This window comes from Macaca mulatta, chromosome 3 (genome assembly GCF_049350105.2).
Source record: "Macaca mulatta isolate MMU2019108-1 chromosome 3, T2T-MMU8v2.0, whole genome shotgun sequence".
In the NCBI taxonomy this organism is placed as follows: Eukaryota; Metazoa; Chordata; class Mammalia; order Primates; family Cercopithecidae; genus Macaca; species Macaca mulatta.
This window is the reverse complement of record NC_133408.1, coordinates 29,315,773-29,343,370: the sequence shown is the minus strand read 5'-3', so window position 1 is coordinate 29,343,370 and position 27,598 is coordinate 29,315,773. Positions and strand designations below refer to the sequence as shown.

The following is a 27,598-nucleotide window of genomic DNA, read 5'->3' as shown; positions in this document are numbered from 1 at the left end:
TATTTTAAAGAGAGAGATTTAAAAAGTGCTATGGGAGCATCAAAGTTTAAGCAATTAGTTTCCTTCTAAGGCAAGAATTAAAGACATTTTTACAGAAACGGTCATATTTAAATTAGTTTTTGATGTATACCTAGAAATGCACCAGAAGGAGAGAGATATGGAATGTATTTAGTGATGTGTCAGGAGTACATCAATATATGAGAAACAGATGAGTCTCATTAACCTAGGCAGTGGGATGTTTATGGAAGGCATAGCAGGAAGGAGTTTGGTACCAGAGTCTAGCGAACCTTTTCATCTTTGTTAAGTGTTAGAGATATTTTTCAATAGGCGATGGCACTGGAACATTTTACATCTATCTGCAATATGACCAGTCCATGTTTCCTAAAGGCAATTGTTGGACCATGTGAAATATGTGAAACATCACTTGAATAGGACGACTTGAGAAGCTGTTTCAAGGGTCCACATGAAAGATGAGAGCAGAAGTCTCACAATGGCAGAGGAGATGGGCCATGGACTCACTTGCTACTTTACAGGTAAAATTGATGAGCTTCAGTGACCACATGTGCTTCTGAACAAGATTAGTGAAGGTGGAGAATGGGATGCTAAGTAATTCAGTTGAATTACTGAAGAGACCAGTTGGGTTACTAATGACCATTAGTTGGCAGTAGTGATTACGAGATGAACAAATTGTGGGGTTATAAACTGAGTCTAGTTTGAAGTATTTTGAATTTAAGTTGGAATATGAGGTACCCTTAAATTGCACTCTGGCTCTCTCCAGACTGTTTCATAAGCACTCTTCAACTGACTTGGTCCATGAGGAAACAGAAGTTTCCCATATTAAAACTAATATGAAAAATGTGAATGTCATTCTTATACAATGGTAGTGAGTTTTTAAATTTTTGTCAAATTATATTTTTACTGACTCTTCTCTCTCTCTCTTTCATTTCCTACATGAATATATATGATTACAATTTCTAACAAAAATCCATTAAAACATTAGCTGTTACACCTAGCCAGATGCCAGTTTAGTTTAAATGGGTTTGCACTCTCAAACTAGAGTTCTTGACTTGAGTATTACTTGGTTTGCATTTCATTGCTTAATTTTTGTTCTAATATTTCTTTTTTTAAAGAAGTCTGTACCAAATTGTGCTTCCCAACAGAAAATTTTTAGGAAAGGAGTTTATCAATTCTAGTTAAAGAAAACAAAGAGAATAATTGGTTTCATTTATTAAAAACTAATCAAATTTCCTTAATACTAGGCATTATTAACTCAGTGGGGAAAAGTGCACTTGTTTTCTGTAATCTATGTGGTATTTTACCTTCAGGACACTAACTTTTGACATATTATGAAAACACACCAGTGAATTATATTGCAGTTCTGCAAATAGAAGGCTTTAATTAATCGTTTGTATTTGTAACATGAAAAATTCAGTATACACTCAGAGAGGATTATTTCAGAGTGATCCAATGCCCAAACAATTTCCAGTGATTTGACACTAGGAGCCTCCTGTGCCTACTGAGAGCAGGTTCTGTGCTAGGCATCGTGGAGAGTAAAAAGACTAAAATCCATTATTTTTTGCCTTCCAAATAATTTGTAAGAGATGTTACATACAACGTGATAAATTGAAACCATAGTTTGGAAATCACAGATTTTTATTGTCCCTACAGTTTGAAAAGGGATAATAGTACTTGGTGGCCAAAACTGGTTAAGACAAATTAAGCCCAAGATCCTGATAGCTTACTCCATAGGAGAAGCAGAATCTTCATCCATGAATGTTTGCCTTTAGAGACCAGTTTTATTTCACTGTGCTATATTGGAAAATAGATATCAACTTACAGAAATTCTCATTTACTGTATAGAACAAATTTAGGTTTTCTTTCAATTTTATTTTAAGCAAGACTGTGGCTTTTCAATCCAAATGAAATTATTGGTAGAAAGATTCTTTAGTAGTCTTGATACCATGTGAGTAGGAATGTCTTAAGTCAGAGGAGAGTGCTTAGTAATAGATAAATGTTGTTTTCTCAAGTGTAAAAAAAGAGCAATTCTTAAAGTCACCATACATTTGGTATCAGATAAAATCTCTGCATCTCAGTCTTAAAGTAATTAAATCGGGGAACATCATTCCACCTTAGGTTGTTTTGGCCCAATTTCATGTTTTTCACTAAATCAACCAATTATTCTTTTTCTTCAGTCCTCAAACTCTTTCACACAGTGGACTGGTAGCAAGATTACATACTTTATGAGACGGAGAAAGACCCTGATAGTGAAACTTTTGTTTTCTGCAGCTATTGCCTACACAGTAAGTAACACAGGACTAGAACAAGCTGTCGTCTAGAAATCCCTCAAACATCGGAGCAATTGCCAAAACACCCGCTCTAGGCATTCTGTAGCGCTCCAGAAATTAATCTGTGTAATGTCACCTCAGTTCCAGTCCTTCGCCGCTAATGTTCTAACTGGGTTAGTAAAACTGACAGGTCATCGGCAACAAAAGCAGGTGAATGATAGAGCATAATCCTCATGAACTTTGTACCATTATCACAAAAAATTGTCTTTGGCAGAATTTATAACAGTACTAATATCAGGTATATGATGCATGCATCTGTTGATTTTTCTCAAACTCTGCCTTCCAGGCATATAAAAATGAGAATAAACTTAAAATCCCTGAAAGTCATATTCATAATAAATTACTGCTTGGAAAATGCAGTTTTCACGTTTAATGGCCTCATTCCTCTCTATAAATACATAGTATCTTGCCATATGAGAGGAATAAACGGCAAGGAGGATTGGGCACTACATAATCCATGTAGTACATGGATTCACTTAAAAGAAAAAGAATATGACATTTCACCACCTACTTACCTTATAATAATACTTTGAGAATTGATTAAGGTAATCCAATACAGTCTCTGATAACAGGAAATGTTTAGAAACAAAGTGTTTTTGGAGAAATAAAAGTTCAGATCAAAATGAGCATTACCCAGTATAATAATCTTGTTTTAAATTTAGGGTTTTTTGTGAATCTTTTAAATAAAGTATCCAAATAGTTGTTTTGTTCGATTCTGTTTCATCAAACTCAGAAGGGGGAAGGAGTAGGGATCTAATATTGGTGGTGTTCCTCCTGCTCCTTTGTGGGAGTCACCATACTGACCACGGTACAGTGGGTATCTGTATTATCTCTCTTTCCATTCTCCTGATCATCCTCTAAGAAATGTATTTGAATCTACTTTTCAGATAATTTATAAAGTTCAAATAGGCTAGATAGCTTGCCACATACATATACATATTGTTGAAATTAGGTAATGCGTGAATTCACCCATGTCTTTTTAGTGATTGAGAATTTATGTTACATTTTGATCTTTATTTTGACTATCAATTATACAAAATGTGAAAGACAGAGTTAAGTGTACACTGCCCCCCATTTCTGTGTTCACATGTAGAAAAGAAGATTTCTGCTCTACTGACCAGGAGAGAAAAATATGGCTGGCACACGTTCCCATGCTCTCTGACCCCTCATTCATCATTTCCTTCTTTGCTCAGAGGAAATTGGGCAGATGTTTCAGCCAATTCTTTACATTTTTAAGAGGTATGTCTTCAGAATAGTAAAGGAGAAAACCTTCTTTTAAGTCCAGTGCTTTCTTGCTTTATTTAAAACACTATTTCTACCTAATACATTCTACATATTACTATTAGGACATTTTATACAACTAAGAGGGCCCTAACGACTTTGAATTAATCATTTGATGAACCTCTAAACAAATAGAAAAATGGCCTTAATTTGGATACTTGTTACTGACTTTCAAGGTTTTAGGAACGTAGTTTTCAAAATATATTTATCTTACTTATTCAGTTTACTTTGAAAGCAAAAGAATTAGCCATTATCAATCCCAAAAGCATTTGTTCAAAGTGTGTTGGGAGAGGATTTGAGAGGCTGTAAATAATTTTCCACATTAGAGACAGGAATGTGGGCTCAGTGGCAGGCTTTTTTTTTTTTTGTCAATATGTTGTGCTGCTGTTTGGATATAACCTAACACAACTGCAGACAGGCTTATGCTATCATAATAGATCTTCATGGGTTTTAGAATTGTGACGGCTTGTTTCCTAAAGCATTTTGATTGATTTATGTATTGCTTTGCTTTTCAAATATTACACCAACAATTTTTATGCAAGAATTCTTTATCCTTGCTAAGAATGGCTTTTATAATTTTACAAATGTTTTCCCTCTATGTATACAATATTTATGTAAATTTTAATAGTATAACATGGTAGTGGTATTATTGGGAGCTATATGAAGATCTACAATATTGCCTTTATTTAATTTGCTTAAAGGGATTAGTGACGCACCCAGGACATTTTTATATGAAGATTAAGTCAGGACCAGAGAAGGTATTTTAGTTGATTGACAGCAGCACAGCAGACAATTCTTAGAAATGCAGAGAAATTGGCACACCAAAGATACATACTGAGAGTGGACACAAAGTAGATACTTAAAATTCTTGAATGAATGAATCCAAGGCTACTTTGGTTCTGCTTTGGCCACAAGTACTGTGTTAACAGGAGAAAGCAAGCATGTCTAAATTGTATGCAGAGAGAATAATCAAAGGAAAAAAAATCATAATATCTGATAAAATCTGCTTCCTTAGTTTAAAACCTTTTGATCCTATGGGTGACATTCTTATCACTAGATAATCACAGTTATGTTAATAATAGAGGATAAAAGTGAAATCTGACAACTCAGGCATTAGCCCTAAATATATTGTTTACTTTGGTGAAATCCAGGGCTAAAACTGCAAACTTTTATGCTCTTGGCTTCTTGTCTATAAAATAGGTGCAATATTTATTGCTAAGGCATCATAGACTTCTCAGGGGCCTAAAATAAAATGTAAGTGAAAACTTTCTTTCAAAAAAAAAATATTATTAAAACTGACCTGGAGTTGCCAGATGACTGGTGGTTGTTAGTTTGCCTGAAAAATAAATTATATTAAAATAATTATTACATATTTTAAACTAATTACCAGGAATTTATTGTATATGCATTCTGTATAATAATTAACCTAAGAATTGTAAAAGTTATTATGAATTATTAGTGTTTATTCATTTAGAAGTATGTCATTTGTATTTGGATTTAAGAATAAATCTTTTGTGTTTTTGATGTTTTTAGAGTTGTAGAGCAGAGGTTTTTAGATTTTTAACTCATCTTTTATTTTCTAACTAAAGAAGACAAGGTTATTCAATGATCAATAACTAAATACGAGTATTCATTAATCTCATAATGACCATAGACGTAAATGTTCCAGGTTAAGTTGATGGTATATGAAAGAGAAGCATGGGATATGCTTAGACCATGGGCTTTGGAATCAGAAGGAACTGCTTTTGATTTCTGAGTTTAACACTTAGTAGCTGTGTGACCCTGGGCATGTTACTTATTATTTAATTTATTCTTTCAAATAGAAAAATATTATGACCTCTGTACAAAATCACTGTAATAATTGAAATAGGTAATGTTTGTAAAATATAGTACCTGGGCTAAAGAGGATGGCTTAAAAAATAAGACTTCAAATATTATAAAAATGGTCATGATTATTATACCAAAAGTAATATCTTCATAGTTTTATAACTATGAAGTTTTGTAATTGTAGTTCGAAAGATGGGGTGAAGAAAATGCTGGAATAGAGTAGTTAACATAAAGCCTGGATTCTCCTTTCCAAAGTGAAATATACTCTGAAAGTGATCTTTCTTTATCTCACCCTTAGTGACCTCACCAGTGCCATAGCTTCATCACCAAGGCACCACGATTGGAGCTGTTTATGGAGACATTTTACACACACACACACACTCATATGTCTCTCATATATATGTATATAAATTTTAAAATATGAAAGGAACATTGAAATTGGAAATGTATATCCTTGGCATAAGTGATGAGGCATTAGGAACATTATAATATTACGAACTATGTTATTCCTAACCAATATAAGCTTCTTATAACTTGATATGAAGACTAAATGCCTCAGAAATAGCTGCAAGAAAAAAATGTGTATTTTCCTAGGTCATAGAGTTTGATGATCCCTAAGTTATATTTTAAAAAGTGCCGTAAACACTGACCTGAAGTTGTTGCAGGGCTTACTGTAGAGAAATTCTCCAAAGATGCTGGAATAAAGTCAAGTTGATTTGACACATGGGTTTATGATATAAATACATTACAAAACATTGAGTACAACTTGAATATTCATTCAAAGGACATCTGATCCTTTGGAGTTCCTATTTTATACTCTCCCATGCTAAATCTTCCTATTTGTTATTTGGTTGCAATACATTTGATAAATTTCCAGAGTCTGCATATTCTCTCTATACAACTTACTTATGCAAAAAGTTTGCTTTTTTTTTCTAAGAAAGATATCTATTTATTAATCATAGTTACATAGAATAATTTACATTTTAGCCAACTAATATAACATGATGCACCAATCTTTGCATACCTAGAACCCCTTGTTTTACACTAAAACATATGAAGGTAACAATTGCAAAACAATCTTTCACATAATTAATATTTTCTTGGAACTAAATGGTATACAAGTAAAAAGTGCTTTGCACATAAAAGACAAAAGCTGGCAATTTTCTTCAAACTTTAACATGTTTAATAGTTTTAAAAGTATAGACTCACCTATGCAAGATATAAAGGAAATCAAAGCATATCTCATGAAAAATCATCATGTGGTGAATTTGTTTTTATTCAAAACTATATTGATGATAAGTAGGCTAAGAAATATATTCTTTTCTACTAACTAGTTTATTTCAGCATTTCATCATTTTTGAATTGTGTTGGTTCTATAAAACCTATTGAAGTTTTGTAAATGATACATGGTAGAGTGTTGACACTGAAGATAAAATTTATGTGACTTTTCATAAGAATATGGTTTAATTTTTATTACATTTGACAGTATATTATACAAAAATTCAAGATATCTATGTAATTCTTAACTAATTTTAAAACTTTATAAATTTGAAAATTCACATGATACAAATGGATATTAAACTGAAATACCTATAATTAAGCTTGGTACCATGTTTATAAATGTGTTTTAACACAATTCAACAAATTAAATGTAACTTCTACTTGTTGAGAATATTCTTGGGCTGATGTTGTAATACAGTTTATTACGCTTGTGATACTAATTCTAAATTAACTCAAAGGATATGGTTTCATTGAATAAACATATAATTTTAAAAATCACAAACTCTGTTTCCTCAGATGATCCAAATATAGGAAATCATGAAAATAAGTTTCAGCATATCTGTCAATTCGCTTGCCAGAACAGGCTATCAGAAACCAATGCACATTCAAATAGAGATAGTAAGATGACAACTTTGGGGCCTATTGGGATGGGGGGTGGGAGAAGGCAGAGAATGAGGAGAAATAACTAATGGGTACTAGGCTTAATAACTGGGTGATAAAATAATCTGTACAAGAAACTCCCATGACACAAGTTTACCTATATAAGAAACCTGTGCATGTACCCTGAACTTAAAAGTTAAAAAATGAAAAATGAAAGTATTTATTTTTCCATGCCAAAAAAGAAAAATGACCATGAAAACAATCAATTAAAATTGTTCAAAGGTAAAAACATTACAAACAAACTAGTATAAAGGTTAAGAGCACAGACATCAGGATCAGACCACAGAGGTCAGAATGCCTAAGTCTAAATGATTATGTGGAAAAGGTTGTTTACCAAAAGTATCTGTGTTTTGGTCTTCTCCCTGATTTGGGGATAGTAATGACATCACATAAGAGGATTAATGTGGAGAGCAAAAATGTTGATAGGTAAACCACCTGTTCTAGCTAATAATAGCCAGTAGTAGTTTTCAGCTCATCTGAATCAAAGATTCAAAATTGACAGTCTCTGCTCAAACAGCTGTGACATGGGTCCAAACCATTGGTAGAGGAAGGACTAAGAATTTATCTTCTTGCTGAACAGGAGCTGCAGGATGTTGCGGGAGACTCAGTGAAAAACGAAACTATACTTGATGAAACAACGCTCTGAAGAGAAGCACCTAGAGATCCACAATCTCATATCTACTATTACAAATTAAACAAAAAAAACTCCTGCATTTTTTTTTTTTGTATTTGATTTAGAGGCAAATATACTGACTGATCTCATATTGTAGCAAAACTAGTTGAACTCGTTGAATAGTTAGGCTATTTAGAGCTTCTCTTTATTTCCCTCAGTGTAGCTATTTATGTATTGGCTAACTTTCTAACATCCAAACATTTCTGAATTCCAAAATGTATTTAGTCCCAAGGTTTACGAGTAAGGGATTGAATCTAGATGACCTTGGCAAATTACTACTGTTCTCAACAGTACTCAATAAGGACACCATGTTTGTTGAATTGAATTGAAAGAAGGATAGTTAGAAGGGAAAATTTGGAACAATCTAAGCATTTATAAACATGTTTTTTGTTATTTTTGATGTTCCATATTCTTTTTTGGTTTACTCTTACGTTAAAATTATTTATCATTTTAAAATAAATATTTAATTTTTATAAATAAGTAACTGGAAAGGATCAAACTCATTGACTCTACTTTTTTCTTCTTTTTTTAGCTTCTCAATTAGAGATCGGACCTTGCCACTGGATTTTACAATCTAACAATGTCTAGAGAGAGTTCCTGAAGTTAGGGTGTGCTTGACCAGTGCAAAGAATGCATAAGACCCACAAACTTCTATGCATACCAACACTGTCAGAATCTCCTTGGTATTTGATATTTTATAAACTTTTTCTCATTGTTAAGTTTCTTCAAATATGGTTTCTTCAGATTTTACTTTTCTCATGTAAATGTGTCACCTCAGGCAATAAGACATGTTCCTAAGGTCAAGCATGATTCCACTTCCTCCCTGGTATATTGCTAGAATTTTAATTTCATAGCTTAATGATTCAAAGAAATCAAATAATGTTCACAGATACCTAGGATATCAACGCTGTTCAAATCAATATGGAAAGTGACCAGTTGGCTGGATTTATTTGCTTCAACGCCTTGAATCAGTTCTTCTTTTACATTTTCATCTGACACCCACTGGGCAAAGAAAAGTTCAAATGTGACTATAATGCTGCCATTTCTGCAAAGCAAAAGATGATATAAGAGGAAAAAGTCAGCCATCTTCAACTGATTTGTGTTCAATTCATGTTAAATGTCTTTGAAATTCTCTATAGTTATCATCTTGCTAATTCTCATTATACGTGTGTAAGATAGGCTACTTCAAATATTATCTTTATTTCATGAGGGAAAGAAAAACTGGTTGAAAGACTTAATGTTTTTTTGGGAAGAGAAACTCCAAAGTAGATGAAAAATTGAAATCTGAGTTTTCTGAGTTCCACGTTCGAGCACTCATCCCCAGGCCAGGATGTTCCTGAAACCCTTGTGTTAAAATCACGTGGTCTCTTGGCACTTACTCTGATTTTACTGTTTGGAGAAAAGAAGGGTATGGATTTGTAGTTTTTCATGGATAATTTCTAAGTTGGGGGGAATCTAAAGTAGTTTCACTGGTTTCAAAGAAAATTTTTCTACATAGTTTTAAAAGGCCTGATAGCAAGCTTATGGCAACTAATCTATATCTGCCTCTTCTTCTCTATTTTGCTTATTATAAAATATCAAACTATGCCCTGATTTCAAGGGATAGAAAGAAAAAGGATATCTGGGTCTATTAGGGACTCACAAGAAATTCAATCTCAGTTCCATGAGTTGGGATGGTCTAGCCTACATGATTTCCAAACATAGCATTAGAGTTCAGCCATATAGCCCTAATCATCTTCCCCCTTTATTTTATCCCCTGTTCTGTACTATGCACTTTAAAAGGTAACTTTTTTCAGTGTAAAGGAAGAGAAAAAAGAATAAATTTTTGGTGAATAGGGATTCTTGGGAGATTTTTGCACTCCTGCTTACATTTCTATTTGCCATATACTGTCATTTTAGGGTATGACCACTTAGGATTACAAACTATAGCTCTGATATTTATTCTATACCCCTCAGTAAACTCTGGGCACTCAGTGTATACTTGGTTCCTTAAGAGATAGACTAGGGAAAACTAAATTTTGCATGTTTACTGGTTTCGAATCATGGGAGTTATGTATTCTGTGATATATGTAAGTTTTGAGCTTCATGAAGGATTTTCTCAAGTCCAGTAAAGTTCTTTATTTATCTGTCCATCTATCTATCCTAATAGAGCCTACAATAAATGTTATTTTTTCTTCCCTGATTGGATATAGAACCAGAATATTCCTGAAAGATCACAGTAGATCAGCATCTCCACTAGGGGGAGCATATTCCTTCTTTGTGTCCATGGCACTATTCAGTTTCACAGTGATTCATTTCCAGGTAGCTGGTCTTTCATTTTTAAAATGAACAAGATATAATATTTTTATAATTCACATGTATTAAATAAATTATTTAAAATGTTAGAAGGTATAGCTTTCTAATCATTTGCTTAAAATATAGTAACCAAATCTTGTAAATGAGAAGGTTCCCTAGTAACTGTTCAGTTCAGGGTTTCCCAAACTTACCCATACATGAAATCACTGTTGTCCTTGGTAATGATACATTTTGTCACAGACACTACCTTCATCTACTCTTCCACACATGTCCTGGCTGGCTAACCTCTAATTTTACTGGAGAATAAGCCTCCATTTTCTTAGGAAAGGTGACATCTTCTTTAACCATTCTTTATACCAAACATGGTTTTATTCACGGGTGTATGACCTGGCCCTGGTCAACAGAATCTGAAGGGAAGACTTACAGAAACTTCTGGAAAACTTTTTTATATTTAATGAAAGAACAGCTCATAGTAGATTACTACCCTTCATTGTTGAACATTATTAAGTCTACATAATTTGCTGAAACTGCCACATCTACATTGAGACCATGAGTCAGGCCATGGTTGATAAGCCAAAGATAGTGTAGTAGAAGAAGGAAAGTACCCAAAGCCCTGACTATGTCATTGTCATTGTTATTGTACTACTGAATTAACCTCCTTTAAAACCTCTAGATTTCTTGTGATGTCAGATAAACACTTTTTTCTTTTTGAGACGGAGTCTCTCTGTGGCCAGGATGGAGTGCAGTGGCATGATCTCGGTTCACTACAACCTCTGCCTCCCGGGTTCAAGCGATTCTGCTGCCTCAGCCTCCCAAGTAGCTGGGACTACAGGCGCCCACCACCTTGCCCAGCTAATTTTTTTGTAGTTTTAATAGAGATGGGGTTTCACCATGTTAGCCAGGATGGTCTCAATCTCCTGACCTCGTGATCCGCCCGCCTTGGCCTCCCAAAGTGCTGGGATTACAGGCGTGAGCCACCATGCCTGGCCAATAAACACTTATTTTTAAGGCACTTTTAGTCATGCATTCTGTTAATGGAAAATTTGAAAATTCTAACAAGCATACAACTGTCAGCCCCTATTCCATATTTATGTGAACAGAAGGTAATTATTTTTGAACCTGATATTGGCCAATATTTTCATTCTAGCAATGAGGACACTGACGCTTAGAGTAATGTAGGTAACTTTGCCTAGGGTTATACAGCTTATCAGTGTCAGAGATAGAAAAGAAACCTAGAGAATCTGTTTCCCTAATGTGTTTTTATATATTTCCCATCCCCAGATACTCAACAACACTTTTATCCACTCTATTCTGAACTATTTGTCAGCAGGAAAGAGGCTACAGCACATTTACCCTAAAGGCATGTCCAGGTATTTTATTCTGTTGCATAGTTAGCAGAACTTTATATACAAATAGATGAAAAAAATAGCTGATTGGATATTTTTGGGGAGAAGGGAAAGATATCTATTCTTAAAATACTTTGAAAAGATAGAGTATTGCCTTTTTTCCTCCTCCTCTTCTTCCTTCTTCTTTTCCTCCTACTCCTTTTTCTTTTTTACATTATGTCTTCCTAATCAACCTCACTTTCCAAGATAGTCAAATAGACAGGATTGAATTGGTTAAAATGAAGTGAGAGTGAACAATATTAATTATTCTCTCTCTCTCCAATCCCCCATCTTCATTTTATCTTTGGCTGCAGACTAGAAAACTTAAATTCTGATTAAATCTGTTTTATTTCTATGTAATTTCACAGGTTTAATTTGAGTGAAACACTTGCTTTCATTTTATGTGAGTTATGGAGTAAAAGAGGTAAGGTATTTTGGGCAAAGAAAATACAAATCTGGAATTTTGCTTCACTGAGTTGAAAGTAACTGGATTAGTTCATCCTCAGGCATAAAACATTTTTCTTTGAAAGGTGTGTTCTCTTAGTTGTGAATTATGCATTACATTTAATAATTTATACTTTGCAAGGATAGGAGTTGCATATCCTATATCCACATAAAGTTGTAGCCTTTAAAGTTTATGTTCTTATTTAGTGGAAATGTTGAGATGAGAGAGATAGAGGAGAAATTAAAAAAGTCATAATAATCATTTGTGATTCACCTCATAAGAAAGTTGAAGCTGTTTAGTTGTTTAGTAATGAGTGAGAATTCTTCCTTTAGGTTAAAAAAAAGACTGTTTTCATTTCAAAGTACTAGTACTAGTAAAATAACAGTCTTTTGCTAAGGCAGATAAATCCTACTATTGTACAGAAAGCTTGAGTGTAATAGAGCAAAATATTACTTATCTCATATTTTCCTTAATGATACTGGTAACCTTTAGGGTTGCTGAGTAAATAGAAGTCTTTCCTTTCCTAACTTTGTGGCTTATCTGTGCTCAAAGGGCAAAAGAAACTGCGTGTTGCCACAAAGGACAAACAGTTATTTATTAGAAGAATCAAATGCTAAATGTTCTGAGTGAAAGCACTTTCCACAAAGCAGAATGATTGAAAGTATTCCCCAAATAGACCAAACCATTTGCTTACCCTAAAGAGTAGATACACACACACACACACACACACACACACACACAGCACAATCATACAAGTTAGTAAGTGGCAGAGGTTGCTATTAAATACTGTGAAAGTAAGAGAAAATAGTTCAATGACTAACTCTAGTATTCTGAGTGCTAGAATTTGATCATATACACACACACGGTATGAGTTTAATTAAAATCTATAGCAAAAATGTAAATAGGTATTTTAAAAGATTTATATATATATACAGTTGATGTGGGTGTTGTTAGGTGAGACCTAGGTTATTTCTGTTTTCCGATTTTATCAATTGGATTTTTAAATTAAAATAATTTATAAAGTGAATAATGAGTCTGCTACTTTTTCCTATGAGTGGAATACATCTATTTGTAGGTGATTATTTAAGGTCAAGTAATCTTGAATGTTTCATCGTTACTCTCTCTCCTGCTCCTCAATTCCTTTTTCTATCCTCTTCTAGGTCTCCCAAAATAACAACATGTAATTTATCTAACAGACATTTTCATGAAATTCCTTTGCATTGCACTTTTCAAAAACTCACTTCTGATTTAATAGCAGCTCAGCTACCACCAGAGGGAAGTATCTCTACACTGATGAAGTACATTGTTTGACAGTCATTATAAAATATTTGTCAAGATTTGGGCACGGTACTGGCCTCCTAGGTAGGTATAAAGGTGGGGAAAGAAACAATCCCTAAGCTCAAATAATTTACAGTTTCAAATGTGGTGATTTTGTCACCTAGAGAAATAAAAGATGACTTACTAAATATCAAAGAAAAAGTTGGGATTTTGATAGCCCACCAGGCCTGTATATAAAAGTCTATATTCATCAAAATTTCCCAACCTAATGTAAGTGAAGTTATCCAACATGTTGTAGACATGTAAACATAAAGGGTTCAATTAGCAAAACTATTCTGATAAACTCTGCAATGGACACTGTGCTTTCTGTATGGATTTCACTAGGCAGAGCCCAATTCAAGAGAGGCAGACACCTAGAATACCTCTCCTTAAAGGAGGTTAAAGCCTTTTGGAAATAAATCTGAATTGATGCTTTACTGCAGCTCTGCAAACTCAGTCCTCCACAAAACCAGAAATGAGGAATTTGTTTCATTCACCTCCAAGTAGACAAATAGCTTAAAGTGAACCAATAAAAAATAAAACTTGCCTGTGTAGTGTAACACTCACCAAATAAAGACCAAGTACACATTTTTATTAGCATTTTGAAAAAGTTAAAATAATTAACCTTTCCTGCATGTCTGTGTTTCTCCTTTTAGTTCTGAAATTGGACCAATGAAAGAGGCTATAAGAGATTACCCACTCTGGAAAAAGAGGGAAGGGACTATGTACTGTAGGTAGGAATGAAGACAGCAGATGGGCGTAGGGGCAGCTAGTGGGATTAACATGTCAGAAATATGCAATGGAGTAAAGAATGTTATAGATAGGTAAGCAAAGAAAGAAAAGAAAGAAAGAAAGAAAGAAAGAAAGAAAGAAAGAAAGAAAGAAAGAAAGAAAGAAAGAAAGAAAGGAAGGAAGGAAGGAAGGGGAGGGAGGCAGGGAGGGAAGGAGGCAGGGAGGGAAGGAGGCAGGGAGGGAAGGAGGCAGGGAGGGAAGGAGGCAGGGAGGGAAGGAGGGATGGAGGGAAGTAGTTTCATAGAAACTACTTCACTGATTTCAGACTCATTATAAAATATTTATCAAGGTTTGGGCATGGTACTGGCCCCCTTGGTAGCTTTAAAGGAGGGGAAAGAAACAATTCCTAAACTCAAATAATTTACACTTTAAATATAGTGATTTTTCTATCTAGAGAAATAAAAGATTATTTCCTAAATATCAAAGAAAAATCCTGAGATTTTCATAGCCTATCAGGACTATACATAAAAGTCTATATTCATCAAGTTGTGTTCCAATAGGAGATGGGAAGGCCCTGAGGTTTCTTCTCACCATTAAATAACCTTCATTTGACCTTCTGCCATTGTTTTTCTAGCATAATCTCTTTTACCTTTGATTTGACTTTCCTACCTCTTTTTGGTCACTAAAACTAAGGATTCTGTTCCTGATGTCAGAACTTTTGTGATGATCATATACCACTTATTTTGTCCTTAGGATCTTCAATTCAATTGTTCCTTATCTGAGATGTGAGACTAAACTTTCTATAAAATCAGGCTCACTGTGTTTCTCCAATGTCCTGCCAGTCCCCTATGGCATGAGTTCATTGTCACACTCATAGGTTTATATTTAGCACATTCATGATGTCTCAGCATCTTATTAGTGGCCATCAATGCCAACTCTATGATATCCTCGACATGCTACATTATTATTCGAAATGGCTTTCCTTGACTTCTCCACTCAAGTAGTCCCTATCTATGCTTTTCAGACACTGTCCCACATTTTTCACAAAATTTCCATGACCCACCCTTTCAAGTCAAGGGATTCTTTCACACAGTAACATGCCTGTGCTTTTGGAGAACTATTTAAGAATTCTCAAGTTAGTTTATTTCTTGTAATAAAGAGTTAAAGCCATGATAACTGTATAATTATTTTTATAGCCATAGGATGAAGATTAAATGAAAAGATGCTAATCTCTAACATAATATTCATAGGATGAAGATTAAATGAAAAGATGCTAACCTCTAACATAATATTGATTATGTTAATAACAGCTGTTAAATAATTTTTCATTCATTTGCTAGGACTTTATATAATACATATGCTGTGGTGGGCATTAGTTAGGTTCTGAAAATACAGGTATCAAAGACAAATTCTCCGCCCTAAGAGAGCTCCTAGTCTAGTAAGGAGATAGACAAATCAGCAATTATGTGATAGTGTGAGAATTGTACTTTAAATGTACATACATGGTGCTAAATGAGCAGAGGGAAGAAGCACCCAACCCGGACTAGAGTGACAGTTAAGTGTCCCTGAAAGGTGACATGGAGTAGTTCTTAATGGGTTGTAAGGATGGAACATAAGAATGGAGGCAAAAATAAGGAGAAAAATGAGAGTGCCAGCATATTAATCAATTTTCACACTGCTATAAAGAAATACCTGAAACTGGGTAGTTTGTAAAAGAAAGAGGTTTAATTGACTTACAGTTCCACATGGCTGGGGAGGCCTCAGAAACTTACAATCAGGGTAGAAGGCTAAGGGGAAGCAAGGATCTTCTCCACATGGTAGAAGAGAAGAGAGTGTGAAGGGGGAAGAAGCCCTTATGAAACCATCAGATCTCACAAGAACACATTCACTGTCATGAGAACAGCATGTGGGAAACTGACTTCATGATCCAATCACCTCACACCAGGTCCCTCTCTCAACATGTGGGAATTACAATTGGAGATGAGATTTGAGTGGGGACACAGAGCCAAACCATATCATTCTGCTTCAGGCCCCTCCCAAATCTCATCTCCTCACATTTCAGAACACAATCATGCCTTCCCAACAGTCCCTCAAAGTTTTAACTCATTTCAGCATTAACTAAAAAGTCCAATGCCCAAAGTCTCATCTGAGACAAGACACGGCCCTTCTGCCTATAAGTATGTAAAATCAAAAACAAATTGGTTACTTCCAAGATACAAAGGGGTTAAAGCACTGGATAAATGCTACCATTCCAAATGGAAAAAAAGTTGGACACAACAAAGGGGCTACAGGCCCCATTCAAATCCGAAATCCAGCAGGGCAGTCATTAAATCTTAAAGCTCCAAAATAATCTCCTTTGACTCCATGTCTCACATCCAGGGCATGCTAATGCAAGGGTAGGACTCCAATGGTCTTGGGCAGCTCCACCCCAGGGGCTTTGAAGGGTACAGCTCCCCAACTCCCACAGGCTGCTTTCACAGCTGGCACTGAGTGTCTTCAGTTTTTCCAAGCACACAGTGCAGCTGTCAGTGGATCTACCATTCTGTGGTCTGGACGATGGTGGTTGTCTTCTCCAGAGTCAGCCCAGTGGGGACTCTGTGTGGGGGCTCTAGTCACACATTTTCCTTCTGCACTGCTCTAGCAGAAGTTCTCTAGGAGGGTTCTGCCCCTGCAGCAGACTTCTGCCTAGATATCCAGATGTTTCCATACATCCTCTGAAACCTAGGTGGGGGTTCCCAAACTTCAATTCTTGACTGCTGTGTACCTGCTGGCCCATGTGGAAGTCACCAAAGTGTGGAGCTTGCACCCTCTTAAGCAATGGTCTGTGCTATACATTGGCCCCTTTTAGCCATGGCTGGAGCTGGAGTGGCTGGGACGCAGTGCACCAAGCCCCAAGTCTGTACATAGCAGTGGGGTCCTGGGCCCAACCCACAAACCATTTTTTCCTCCTAGGCCTCCAGGCCTGTGATGGGAGGTCTTGCTATGAAGAACTCTGACATGCCATGGAGACATGTTCCCCATTGTCTTGGTGAATAACATTTGACTCCTCATTACTTATGCAAATTTCTGCAGCTGGCTTCAATTTCTCCCCAGGAAATGGGTTTTTCTTTCTGTCACATAGTTAGCCTGCAAATTTTCCAAACTTTTATACTCTGTCACCTCTTGAAAGCTTTGCTGTTTAGAAATTTCTCCTGCCAGATACCCTAAATCATCTCTCTCAGGTTCAAAATTCCACAGATATCTAAGGCAGGGGCAAAATGCTGCCAATCTGTTTGTTGAAGGATAGTAAGAACAGCTTTTGGTCCATTTCCCAATAAATTCCTGATCTCCATCTGAGATCACCTCAACCTGGACTTCATCATCCATATCACTCTTAGCAGTTTGGTCAAATTCATTTAACAAATCTCTGGGAAGACTCCTTCCTGTCTTCTTCTGAGTTCTCCAAACTATTCCAACCTCTGCCTGTTACCCAGTTCCAATGTCACTTCCACATTTTCGGTTATCTTTATAGCAGTGCCCCATTCCTGGTACCAGTTAGCCTTTTTTTCACACTGCTATAAAGATACTACTCAAAACTGGGTAATTTATAAAGGAAAGAAATTTAATTGACTCCCAGTTCTGCATGACTGGGGAGGCTTCAGGAAACTTAAAATCATGGCAGAAGGTGGAGAAGCAGCAAGTACTTTCTTCACAAGGTGGCAGGAAAGAGAGAGAGTGGGGGAAACTGCCACTTATAAAACCATCAGATCTCATGAGAACTCATCCACTATCATGAGAACAGCATGGGAGAAACTGCCCCCATTCCAATCACCTCCCACCAGGTCCTTCCTCCCTCAACACAAGGGGGTTACAACTTGAGATGAGATTTGAGTGGGGACACAGAGCCTTACCAGCCAGTAATGAAAACATAGATAAAAGAGAGAAAACAGGATAGTTTTGAGGATGTACAGATGATGTGGCAGGACTGAAGCAGAAGGCTGTGTCGAGTGGGGGAGGAGAAACAGAAGGCCAGAGTGTGTTTTGATGAGAGAGCTGTGCAGTACACCTGCATTTAGGATGATAGAACTAGAAAAGGTCTTTAGGTATTTAAAAGACTGAGATATGAAGATGGAGAGACGTTTGTTCTCTAAAAATCTAGTAACTACAAGCAGGATGAATGGGTGAAAATAAAAGAAAGAAACAATTTGGTGACAATAACAAAGCATGTTCTAATACCTACAGTTATAAAGCAATAAACAAAATATAGTAATAATCATGACTATTCAATAGGCTGTTTGTAGGATGTCCACAGCAATATTGAAAAAAGATGACTAATTTTTGTTAGTTACATTAAATGAGAAAATTAAATTTAAGCAGTAGGAATCTCTTTCTTTCGTTGGACTAGAATGAATTTCCTTTAGTCTGTGAGCATTCCAGCCCAAAGCAGTCAAGCAAAGGCTGGACTACATCAGAAAAGAAAAAAATTTTTCTTGCAGTATCACACAAACTGTATATACAACCTGCCACGTAATGCCTAATAACGTTAGTAAAAATCTCTTGACTCTGTCATATTTCCCCAACAATATTTTAAATTCATCATAGCAGAGATTTGATACCTTCATCATCACAGGTTACTCATGCCTAATTTATTATTAATGACTGTTCTATATTAGTCACTTAACCCAGAGGTGCCCTTTGTAAGTAGGCAATTAAAAACCAAATAGCCTATCAAAACAGAGAGAGAGAAAACCAGTTCTAAATACACCAATACAAATTAGAATGTCTTAATGATGGTGGTTGAGTGAGCTCTTTAATAAAAGCCTTTCTCTTAATATCTGTATTCTCAGAACCTAGCTAAATGTCTGTTTCTAAGTAAGCCCTACATGTGTGTTAAATAAATAAGCGAGCAAATGAATGGATGACTACCCAAATATTTATTTAACTCTGTGTTGACAGGATAAAAATATTGGCTTCAGTTTTCCAGTATCTCTTTAATATATGTTTTGCCTATTTTTTAAAGTACTCTTTTTAGTGATTCTACTCTCCCCTTGTGCAAAGCACAGAGCAATATTTTATATTTTTTGTCTTTATCTTTATTCCACTATAAGAGGATTTTAACTTAGCAATTCATGTTGTATTTCAAAGGATGCTATATCTCTCATAGAATTTTAGGGATATTAACCCTGAATAAAGATTATTTTTGGAAGATAAGGAAAATTCTGCTTTCTGAAGATTACAGAAAGTACAAGGTAACTTAGTTTCTATCACATCACATTTGAAGAACTGATTTAAAAAGTCTCCAATGAAACAAACCACAACAATGTGTCATTTTTCTGGAGGAGGTAAAGAAAAAGTAAATAATGATCATTCTCATTCTAACCAAACAGGTGTTTAAACCTTCATGTGTAGCATTCTCTCTCTCTCTCTCTCTCTCTCTCTCCCCCGTCTCTTTCTCTCTCTCTCTCCCCCCGTCTCTCTTTCTCGCTCTCTCTCTCACACACACACACACAAACACTTACTTATGATATTTTTGATGCATCTATGAACCATATAAACTGTACGGAGATACTGTAGACTCTCTACCTCATTTCCAACTTGCCTCCAGTTTTTGCTAAACAACAAGGTCATTATGAAAAAAATAGCACATTGCTACTAAATTCTAACAGTGATTACAATCTAAATGATAGATAAGTCCCTTATAGACTTCTGGATAGACCAGTACACCTTTAAATCCAGTGACTGCTTCTTATAAAGGTTATTTCTCCATTCGTTTAACTCATTCCAGTCGATTTTCTGAGTATTTTTCTATACGCTAGTATTTTTCAACTAGCATTGTTAATTCATAGAAGAATAACACATGCATCACCATTAAAAAGGAAAAAAAATAAGAGAATAAAAAGATTGTAAACTTAGGTACTGTTTACCCTAGTCTGAGTATAGATTCTCCCATCAGTTTTCCCATAAAGTTAGCGAGCACTTTAACCTACCCAAGGTTAAAAATCAGAGTAGAGAACAAGGAAAACTAAAGGTGCAAGCATAGGGCTTGCGTGGACAAAGGTCTACGGCAATTTGGCAAATGAACACAATAAGGCACCCGGAGGGACAGTAGTCACTGAGAAACATACATCAAATACTGCTTGAACAGTTCCTGAATATGTGACTCTTTAACCTTAACTTTCACTGCTTCACTCTCTGTCTTGAGTGCTTTTTAAATATAAAAATTAGTAGTAGAGGACAGCATGAATGTTTTAGACAGAAAGTAAATGGCAGCATGACATTGGAAAAATAACCTAGCCTCTCTGAACCATACATTAATAATTCATGACAGGCTGACAATCTGAAACTCCACAAACCCCTAGTGAGGAATGCATTAGGTGACATACACTAGTACGTGGTAGTAATGGTACACAGAAGAACAAACTGACAAGTTTGTGGTGATATTCTGATTAGTACTGAGAATGTAGTTTGCTAAGTGAATTGCCATACCAGGAACACCATCAGTCCATATATACTTGCCATTTTTCTTTTTTTTTTTTTGAGATGGAGTCTGGCTCTGTCGCCCAGGCTGGAGTGCAGCGGCCGGATCTCCGCTCACTGCAAGCTCCGCCTCCCGGGTTTACGCCATTCTCCTGCCTCAGCCTCCCGAGTAGCTGGGACTACAGGCGCCGCCACCTCGCCCAGCTAGTTTTTTGTATTTTTTAGTAGAGACGGGGTTTCACCATGTTAGCCAGGATGGTCTCGATCTCCTGACCTCATGATCCGCCCGTCTCGGCCTCCCAAAGTGCTGGGATTACAGGCGTGAGCCAACGCGCCCGGCCTTTGCCATTTTTCTTTATAAAAATAGGGCTAAAGTATCTTAACCTTTTCAAAAATAATGTAATTTTTAGGGAGCAAAATGTAAAATATCTGAATTTTTTTAGTGTTGTTATGATGCCTTATGATTTATCTAATTGAAGACATAAACCTTAAATATCAATGGACAATGTAGACAAGAAAATTGTAATAATTTCTATTAGACTGTCAGCTGCATAAAAGCACAAAAAATATGTACTTTTAAGGGCCTGGCATATAATAAATAATACATGAATAAAAGTAAAATTAATTAATATTCAGGTTTTATAGGCAGCTGTGTCTTGAAAAGCTATAGGGTGGTTGTTGTCGTCTGCTATGGAGCTTCTCTACTGTGCTTTCATTTCAAATTGTGGGCTTAGAGCTTTCGGCTACCTTCAATTGCAGTGCAACAGCTGCCTAAAAACTAAGACTTACTGACTTTCATGGTAAAGGAGTATGGAAGATGGCCAGCTGTTACTAAGGACTATTGCCATCAGTCTAGCTTACTTAGATGTTTGACTGGCATAAGTCATGCTTCTCCATGCTCATCTTGGCTTTCATCGTTTGTTCTCCTTCCTGTTCCAGGTTTACTGTCATCCTTCCTATTTCTGTAGAAAAAGAGAAGTTTCCTGTTCCATCGCACCTTGAGTCCACCCATCTATGGTGAAAAGCAAACCCCGCCTCCCTAGAAGTTGTTCTATTCTTTGGGTTCTGCTACTCCAACATTCTCATTTGGAAGGAGAGCATATGCTGAATCAGTACAACAAAACCCCATTCAAATACATTCCCCAGCACCTACTGTGTGATTTGAGGCAAGTTAGTTTTTTTCCAAGCCTCGGTGTCATTATTTATTTAAGTTGGAATAATTGTTTCTCCCTCACAGTCATTTGGTGAGGAATGAAGAAGAAAATACATTTTACGGCCGGGCGCTGCAGCTCACACCTGTAATTCCAGCACTTTGGGAGGCCAAGGCGGGTGGATCACGAGGTCAGGAGATCGAGACCATCCTGGCTAACACGGTGAAACCCTGACTCTACTAAAAATATAAAACATTAGCCGGGCGTGGTGGCGGCGCCTGTAGTCCCAGCTACTGGGGAGGCTGAGGCAGGAGAATGGCGGGAACCCGGGAGGCGGAGCTTGCAGTGAGCTGAGATCCCGCCACTGCACTCCAGCCTGGGCGACAGAGCGAAACTCTGTCTAAAAAAAAAAAAAAAATTACTTAAGTCGCCAAAGGCTTGGCCTGAAATAGAGACTCAACCAGTGAGTTTCTTTTTTGTCAGCTTGTCATAGGATCTGCGTTTTCCCCAAGGCTCTGTAATATTGTCTTTCTTTCTGTGCTTTTTAAATGTGAATTATTGTGAAGACTTTGCTCCCTTCCCTTCTTCAGATACCCCTGTTCTTGATCAATATTTAACTTTTTTTTTTCTTGGAATTCTCTCCCTTTGTCTTTTTCATTTTTAACTTAATTTTATAAATTTACATTTTTCTTTCTTTTATAATTTTTTTTAACTTTCCTGTTGGCTTGTATCTCTACTCAAGAAGCCTACTGGTAGTTTGTAGCTTAGAAAACTTTAGGTTCAGAGAGATGTTGGCAAGATTGTCAAACTCTCCTTCATGATACAATAGCAACAACAACACACAGATCAATTTTCTTTGTGAGAAATACAAAAGGTAATTGTCGAGAAAATAGATCTTACAATAGAAATAAGAAAATAGTTCTTACAAAAATTTCCATATATTACAGATTCAAACATTCATAGTGTGGAATTACATCATTACATTATTAATGTAAGATTCATTAGTTTATTGAGCACCAACTTTAAGCAATGTTACACCCTCTGGGTACAAAAGTGAACAAGTATCTTCTCTCTTTGTATTTATAGTATAAATGAAGCAGCGTGATACAATATTATTTTATTAAATGAAGAGCAAGCTTTTTCCAAATGTTTGTAGCAAATCAAACACTATATCTGCATCTGCATACATTTAACCTCAGCCCTCTCCATGTGTCTCTGCAAGATGTTATTGTCAAGAGAAACATATTAACATAAGATCTATTTTCAAAAGTTATTATTATTTGCTACTAAAATGAAAGTTTATGCTATGCCACTTTGCTTAATCCTCAAAAAATGTTGAAAAATTTAAATATTCCTCTTTTCCTATGTATAGTGATGCTATTTTACAAATATTAGCAAAAAGATCCCTAATTTTCTGTCAGTAGAAAATTTTTGAGCTGTACTCACTCAAATTGTAAAACTCTTGAGTTCTTATATTCATTCTTCAGATTGCTTGATAGAAAGATCTCATCTATCTAGAAAAATGTAAAAGGTTGAATGAGTATACTAAATTTAAGATTTTAACTTTTGTTGAAAAATTTATGCAAAGCAATCTTTATGCTCTGCTTAGAATTGGGGGAATTTTCTCCATAGTAATGGGGCTCAGACATTTAAGTATTTTGGGTATATTACATTTATTCTCTAGTTGTTTCACAGTGACAAAATGGTGTTTTTGGCAAGTAGTTAGTTAAACTATGTTATAAAATTTTAAACCAGCTGAAGAGAGACAGTCTCCTACCATTTGCTGAAGGTCAAAAGCAAGAACTTTGAAATCCGCTGAGAGTTTGTCTTGCAAGTTAGGATTATATGTAACTCCGGATGTTATTTTAAATGTCCCTCTGACTTCATGACTTTGTCCAAGTGCTGCACCTAGATAAATTAATAAGGAAAAAAACACTAAGATTTTGGATTATGAGTAGGAAAAATATGCACATTCTGTTAAGACACAGAAGTAAAGCTCTTGCTTGATGTGTTAGCTCTGTAGTTCTTGCTTTTTCTTTGTAGTCTCATGTTTCAAAATCAGCTGCTTTCTGTCCCCAGCTGTCTGATTGTTTTAAAAGATTGGAAACTAAAGTTTTTTTCCATTCTTTCAATATTTTTTTTCTTTTCTTTGAAGTCTAACCCACACTCCAAGCTTCCAAGTTTTCATTATTATTGTTATTGAGATTCCTGTTGGAAGATACACGGACTGATGAACTCCCACCAATTATGGGAAGTGACTCAGGGAAACATGGTGAGAAGTGAACCATTAAAAGTTTTGTAGTTGCTTTCAGATACTTCTTGAACACCTAGCATCCAGGGACACCACTGGGTTTTGACATATGAATTGCTGTGAAGATTTCAGTATTTTGGTTACTTTGAAACATGACTTTGAAGCTACTTCTTTCATTCTAATAATTATAAAAATGTCATGCATGACCTTGTGCCATTAGCTGGTGACTGTCCTTGTTGAAGACGTTATTTAGAATGTGTAGAAAATAGATAACCTCACTAGGAAAAAAAATGTAAAAAAGAAGGTTAACAAATTAAATATAAACATGGATAATAAAATGTGTCATTAAGTCCTGCATAATTCCTTTATCAGCATATTTTCATGGACACTGATTTATGTTTAAAATGAATTGCTTCAACTGAAACTCACACAGTGATGAACTCATTAGTAAATATAATAATAATGACATATAATTCTCACAATAATTTGGTGTGACAAGACATTATTTCTTCTTTTCTGGGATAGGGTAATTGGTGTTTAGAATGATTAAGAAAATTTCTCAAGGTAGTAAATGTCTGAAGCAACAGATCTGGAATTTGGTCATCGAAATGATTGACTCCACAACCCAAGATCTCTATGTAATACATTCACACCAAACTATCCCATTAAGAGGATAATTAGAAATAATAATTCAAGCAGTATGTGTGCATATAGTCTAAATAACGTTAACTGCATTATTGATGTAACGTATTATTTATACTATTTCATTTGTATTTTAAAGACTCTAAATTAGATTGAAGTTTGCATGTTTAAATGCAGAATACAAGGAAGGACCGAGGAACTACAACCGATTAAAGGAGACTAAGGAAGCGTAATAACTAAATCTTACATAGGAATCTGCACTGGATCTTAACCTGGTAAAGGGTATTAGTGGAAAAACTGGTGAAATTTGAATAAAGTATGTGGTTCAGTTAACAATATTGTAGAAATGTTAATTTCTTGACTGTGGTAATTGTACTATGGATAAACAAAATATTAACATCCAAGGCAGCTGGGTTATATGAAAATTCTGTGCAATTTTTTCAACTTTTAAAAGTCTAAAGTGATGTCAAAAAAAGTATAAAAAATGTTAAAAGTAGTATGTGCTTTGAAAGCCCTAAAGACATCTGCAAAAAGGCTCCTGAAACTGATAAATGACTTCAGCAAAGTGTCAGGATACAGAATAAATGTACAATGTCAGTTGTATTTCTAAACACCAATTACATTCAAGCTGAGAACCAAATCAAGAATTTAATACCATTTTCGATAGTCATACAAAAGATAAAATACTTATGAATATCTCTCACCAAGGGTATAAAAGAGACCTGCAAGGAGAACTACGAAACACTGCTATAAAAATCAGATAACACAAACAAATGGAAATACTTCCATGCCAATGGACTGGAAGAATCAATGTTGTTAAAATGGCCATACTGCCCAAAGCAACCTACAGATTCAATGCTATTCCTATTAAACTATCAAACTCATTTTTCATAGAATCATAACAAATGATTCTAAAATTCATATGGAACTATGAAAGAGCCAGAATAGTCAAAGCAATCCTAGGCAAAAAACACAAAGTCAGAGGCATCACATTACACAACTTCATGCTATACGATAAGGCTATAGTAACTAAAACAGCATGGCAGTGGTACAAATACAGACACATAGTCTGCATCACATTACACAACTTCATGCTATACGATAAGGCTATAGTAACTAAAACAGCATGGTAGTGGTACAAATACAGACACATAGTCCAATAGAGCAGAATAGAGAACCCACAGTAAAGTGAAGCTACACACCTACAGTCATCTAATCTTTGACAAAGTTGACAAAAATAAACAATGAGGAAATAGTTAATAAACAGTGCTGGTATATCTGGCTGGCTATATGCAGAAGAATCAAACTGGACCCCTACCTTTCACCATATATAAAAATTAACTCCAGATAAATTAAAGATTTAAATTAAGACCTCAAACTCTAACAATCCTAGAGGAAAAAAAAGTAAAACATAATTCTGGAAATTATCCCTGGCAGACAGTTTAGGACTAAATCCTCAAAAGCAGTTGCAACGAAACCAAAAATTGGCAAGTGGGACCTAATTAAACTAAAGATCTTCTGCACAGCAAAATAAACTATCAGGAAAGTAAATATACAACCTATGGAATGGGAGGAAATACTTGCAAACTATGCATCTGAAAAAGGTCTAATATCCAGAATCTATAAGGAACTTAAATAATTGAACAAACAAAAAACAAACCCATTAAAAAGTGGGCAAAAAACATGAACAAGCACTTCTCAAAAAAGACATACGAGTGGCCAACAGATATTTTTTAAAATACTCATCAGCACTAATCACCAGAGAAGTGTAAATCAAAACCACAATGAGATACCATGTCATACTGGTCACCAATGGCTATTACCAAAGAGTTAAAAAACAAGAGATGTTGGCAAGGCTTTCAGAGAAACAGGAACACTTACACACTGTTGATAGAAATGTAAAGTAGTTCAGTCACTGTGCAAAGCAATTTGGCTATTTCTCAAACAACTTAAAACAGAAATACCATTTGACCCAGCAATCCCATTACTGGGTATATATCCGAAAGAAAATAAGTCATTCTACCCAAGAGACACATGCACTCACATGTTCATCACAGCACTGTTTACAATAGCAAAGTCATGGACTCAACCTAGGTGCCCATCAACGGTGTATTGGATAAAGAAAATGTGGTACATATACATTGTGGAATAAGATGCAGCCATAAAAAAGAATGAACTCATGTCCTTTACAGCAACATGGATGCAGCTAGAGGCCATTATCCTAAGCAAATTAATGCAGGAACAGAAAAAGCAAATACCACCTGTTCTCAAGCATAAGTGGGAGCTAAACAGCAGGAACTCATGGACATAAAGATGGCAACAATAGACACTGGGGACTACCAGAAGTGGAGAGTGGGAAAGGGGAAAGGGTTGACAAACTAACTTCTGGGTACTATGCTCAGTACCTGGGTGATGGCATCGTTCATTCCCCAAACCTCAACACATGCAATATACCCAGGTAACAAATCTGCACATGTGCCCCCTGAATCTAAAATAATAGTTTAAAAAGGAAAAAATAGTAGTATGCGTTATGATCTCTGGTGTGTTGGTAAAGCATTAACTTGCCCTTTTTATATTTAGTTGTTCACTGTTAAATTGTATTATCACCTATACATATTTATTTTCTACTTCCCTTGTAAAATAACTAACCTTCATATGTTTATTGAACATCAGGGATTCCAATGGACTTTCAAATGCTTATAGATCCTTCAAGTTATTCACAGCAATTAAATAAGACCCAAACAGCCATTTTTCTAAAAGTTTAATCAATATGTATTATCTGGTAGTACTTTGTATAATTTTGTAAAATATCCACACTTTTTTTTTCTTTAAAATATAGCCCTTGTGTATGTCTATA

The 27,598-nt window shown here is 35.5% G+C and overlaps 1 protein-coding gene across 4 annotated transcripts in view; it reads right to left on the bottom strand.

Annotated features, from left to right (window-relative positions):
* The window catches only part of TMPRSS15 (transmembrane serine protease 15), a 133,411-nt gene that overhangs the window by 104,057 nt on the left and 1,756 nt on the right, over nt 1–27,598 (bottom strand). For 2 of the 4 annotated variants that reach the window (XM_077997928.1, XM_077997929.1), the window contains exons 3-7: nt 23,626–23,756; nt 23,295–23,362; nt 8,961–9,112; nt 6,104–6,148; nt 4,927–4,962 (exon numbers count right to left, since the gene is read on the bottom strand). In XM_077997928.1, coding sequence (XP_077854054.1) covers nt 4,927–4,962; nt 6,104–6,148; nt 8,961–9,112; nt 23,295–23,362; nt 23,626–23,756 — 432 coding nt within the window. The remainder of the gene's footprint in view (nt 1–4,926; nt 4,963–6,103; nt 6,149–8,960; nt 9,113–23,294; nt 23,363–23,625; nt 23,757–27,598) is intronic. The other 2 variants (XM_077997930.1, XM_015133094.3) reach the window with 1 other exon arrangement.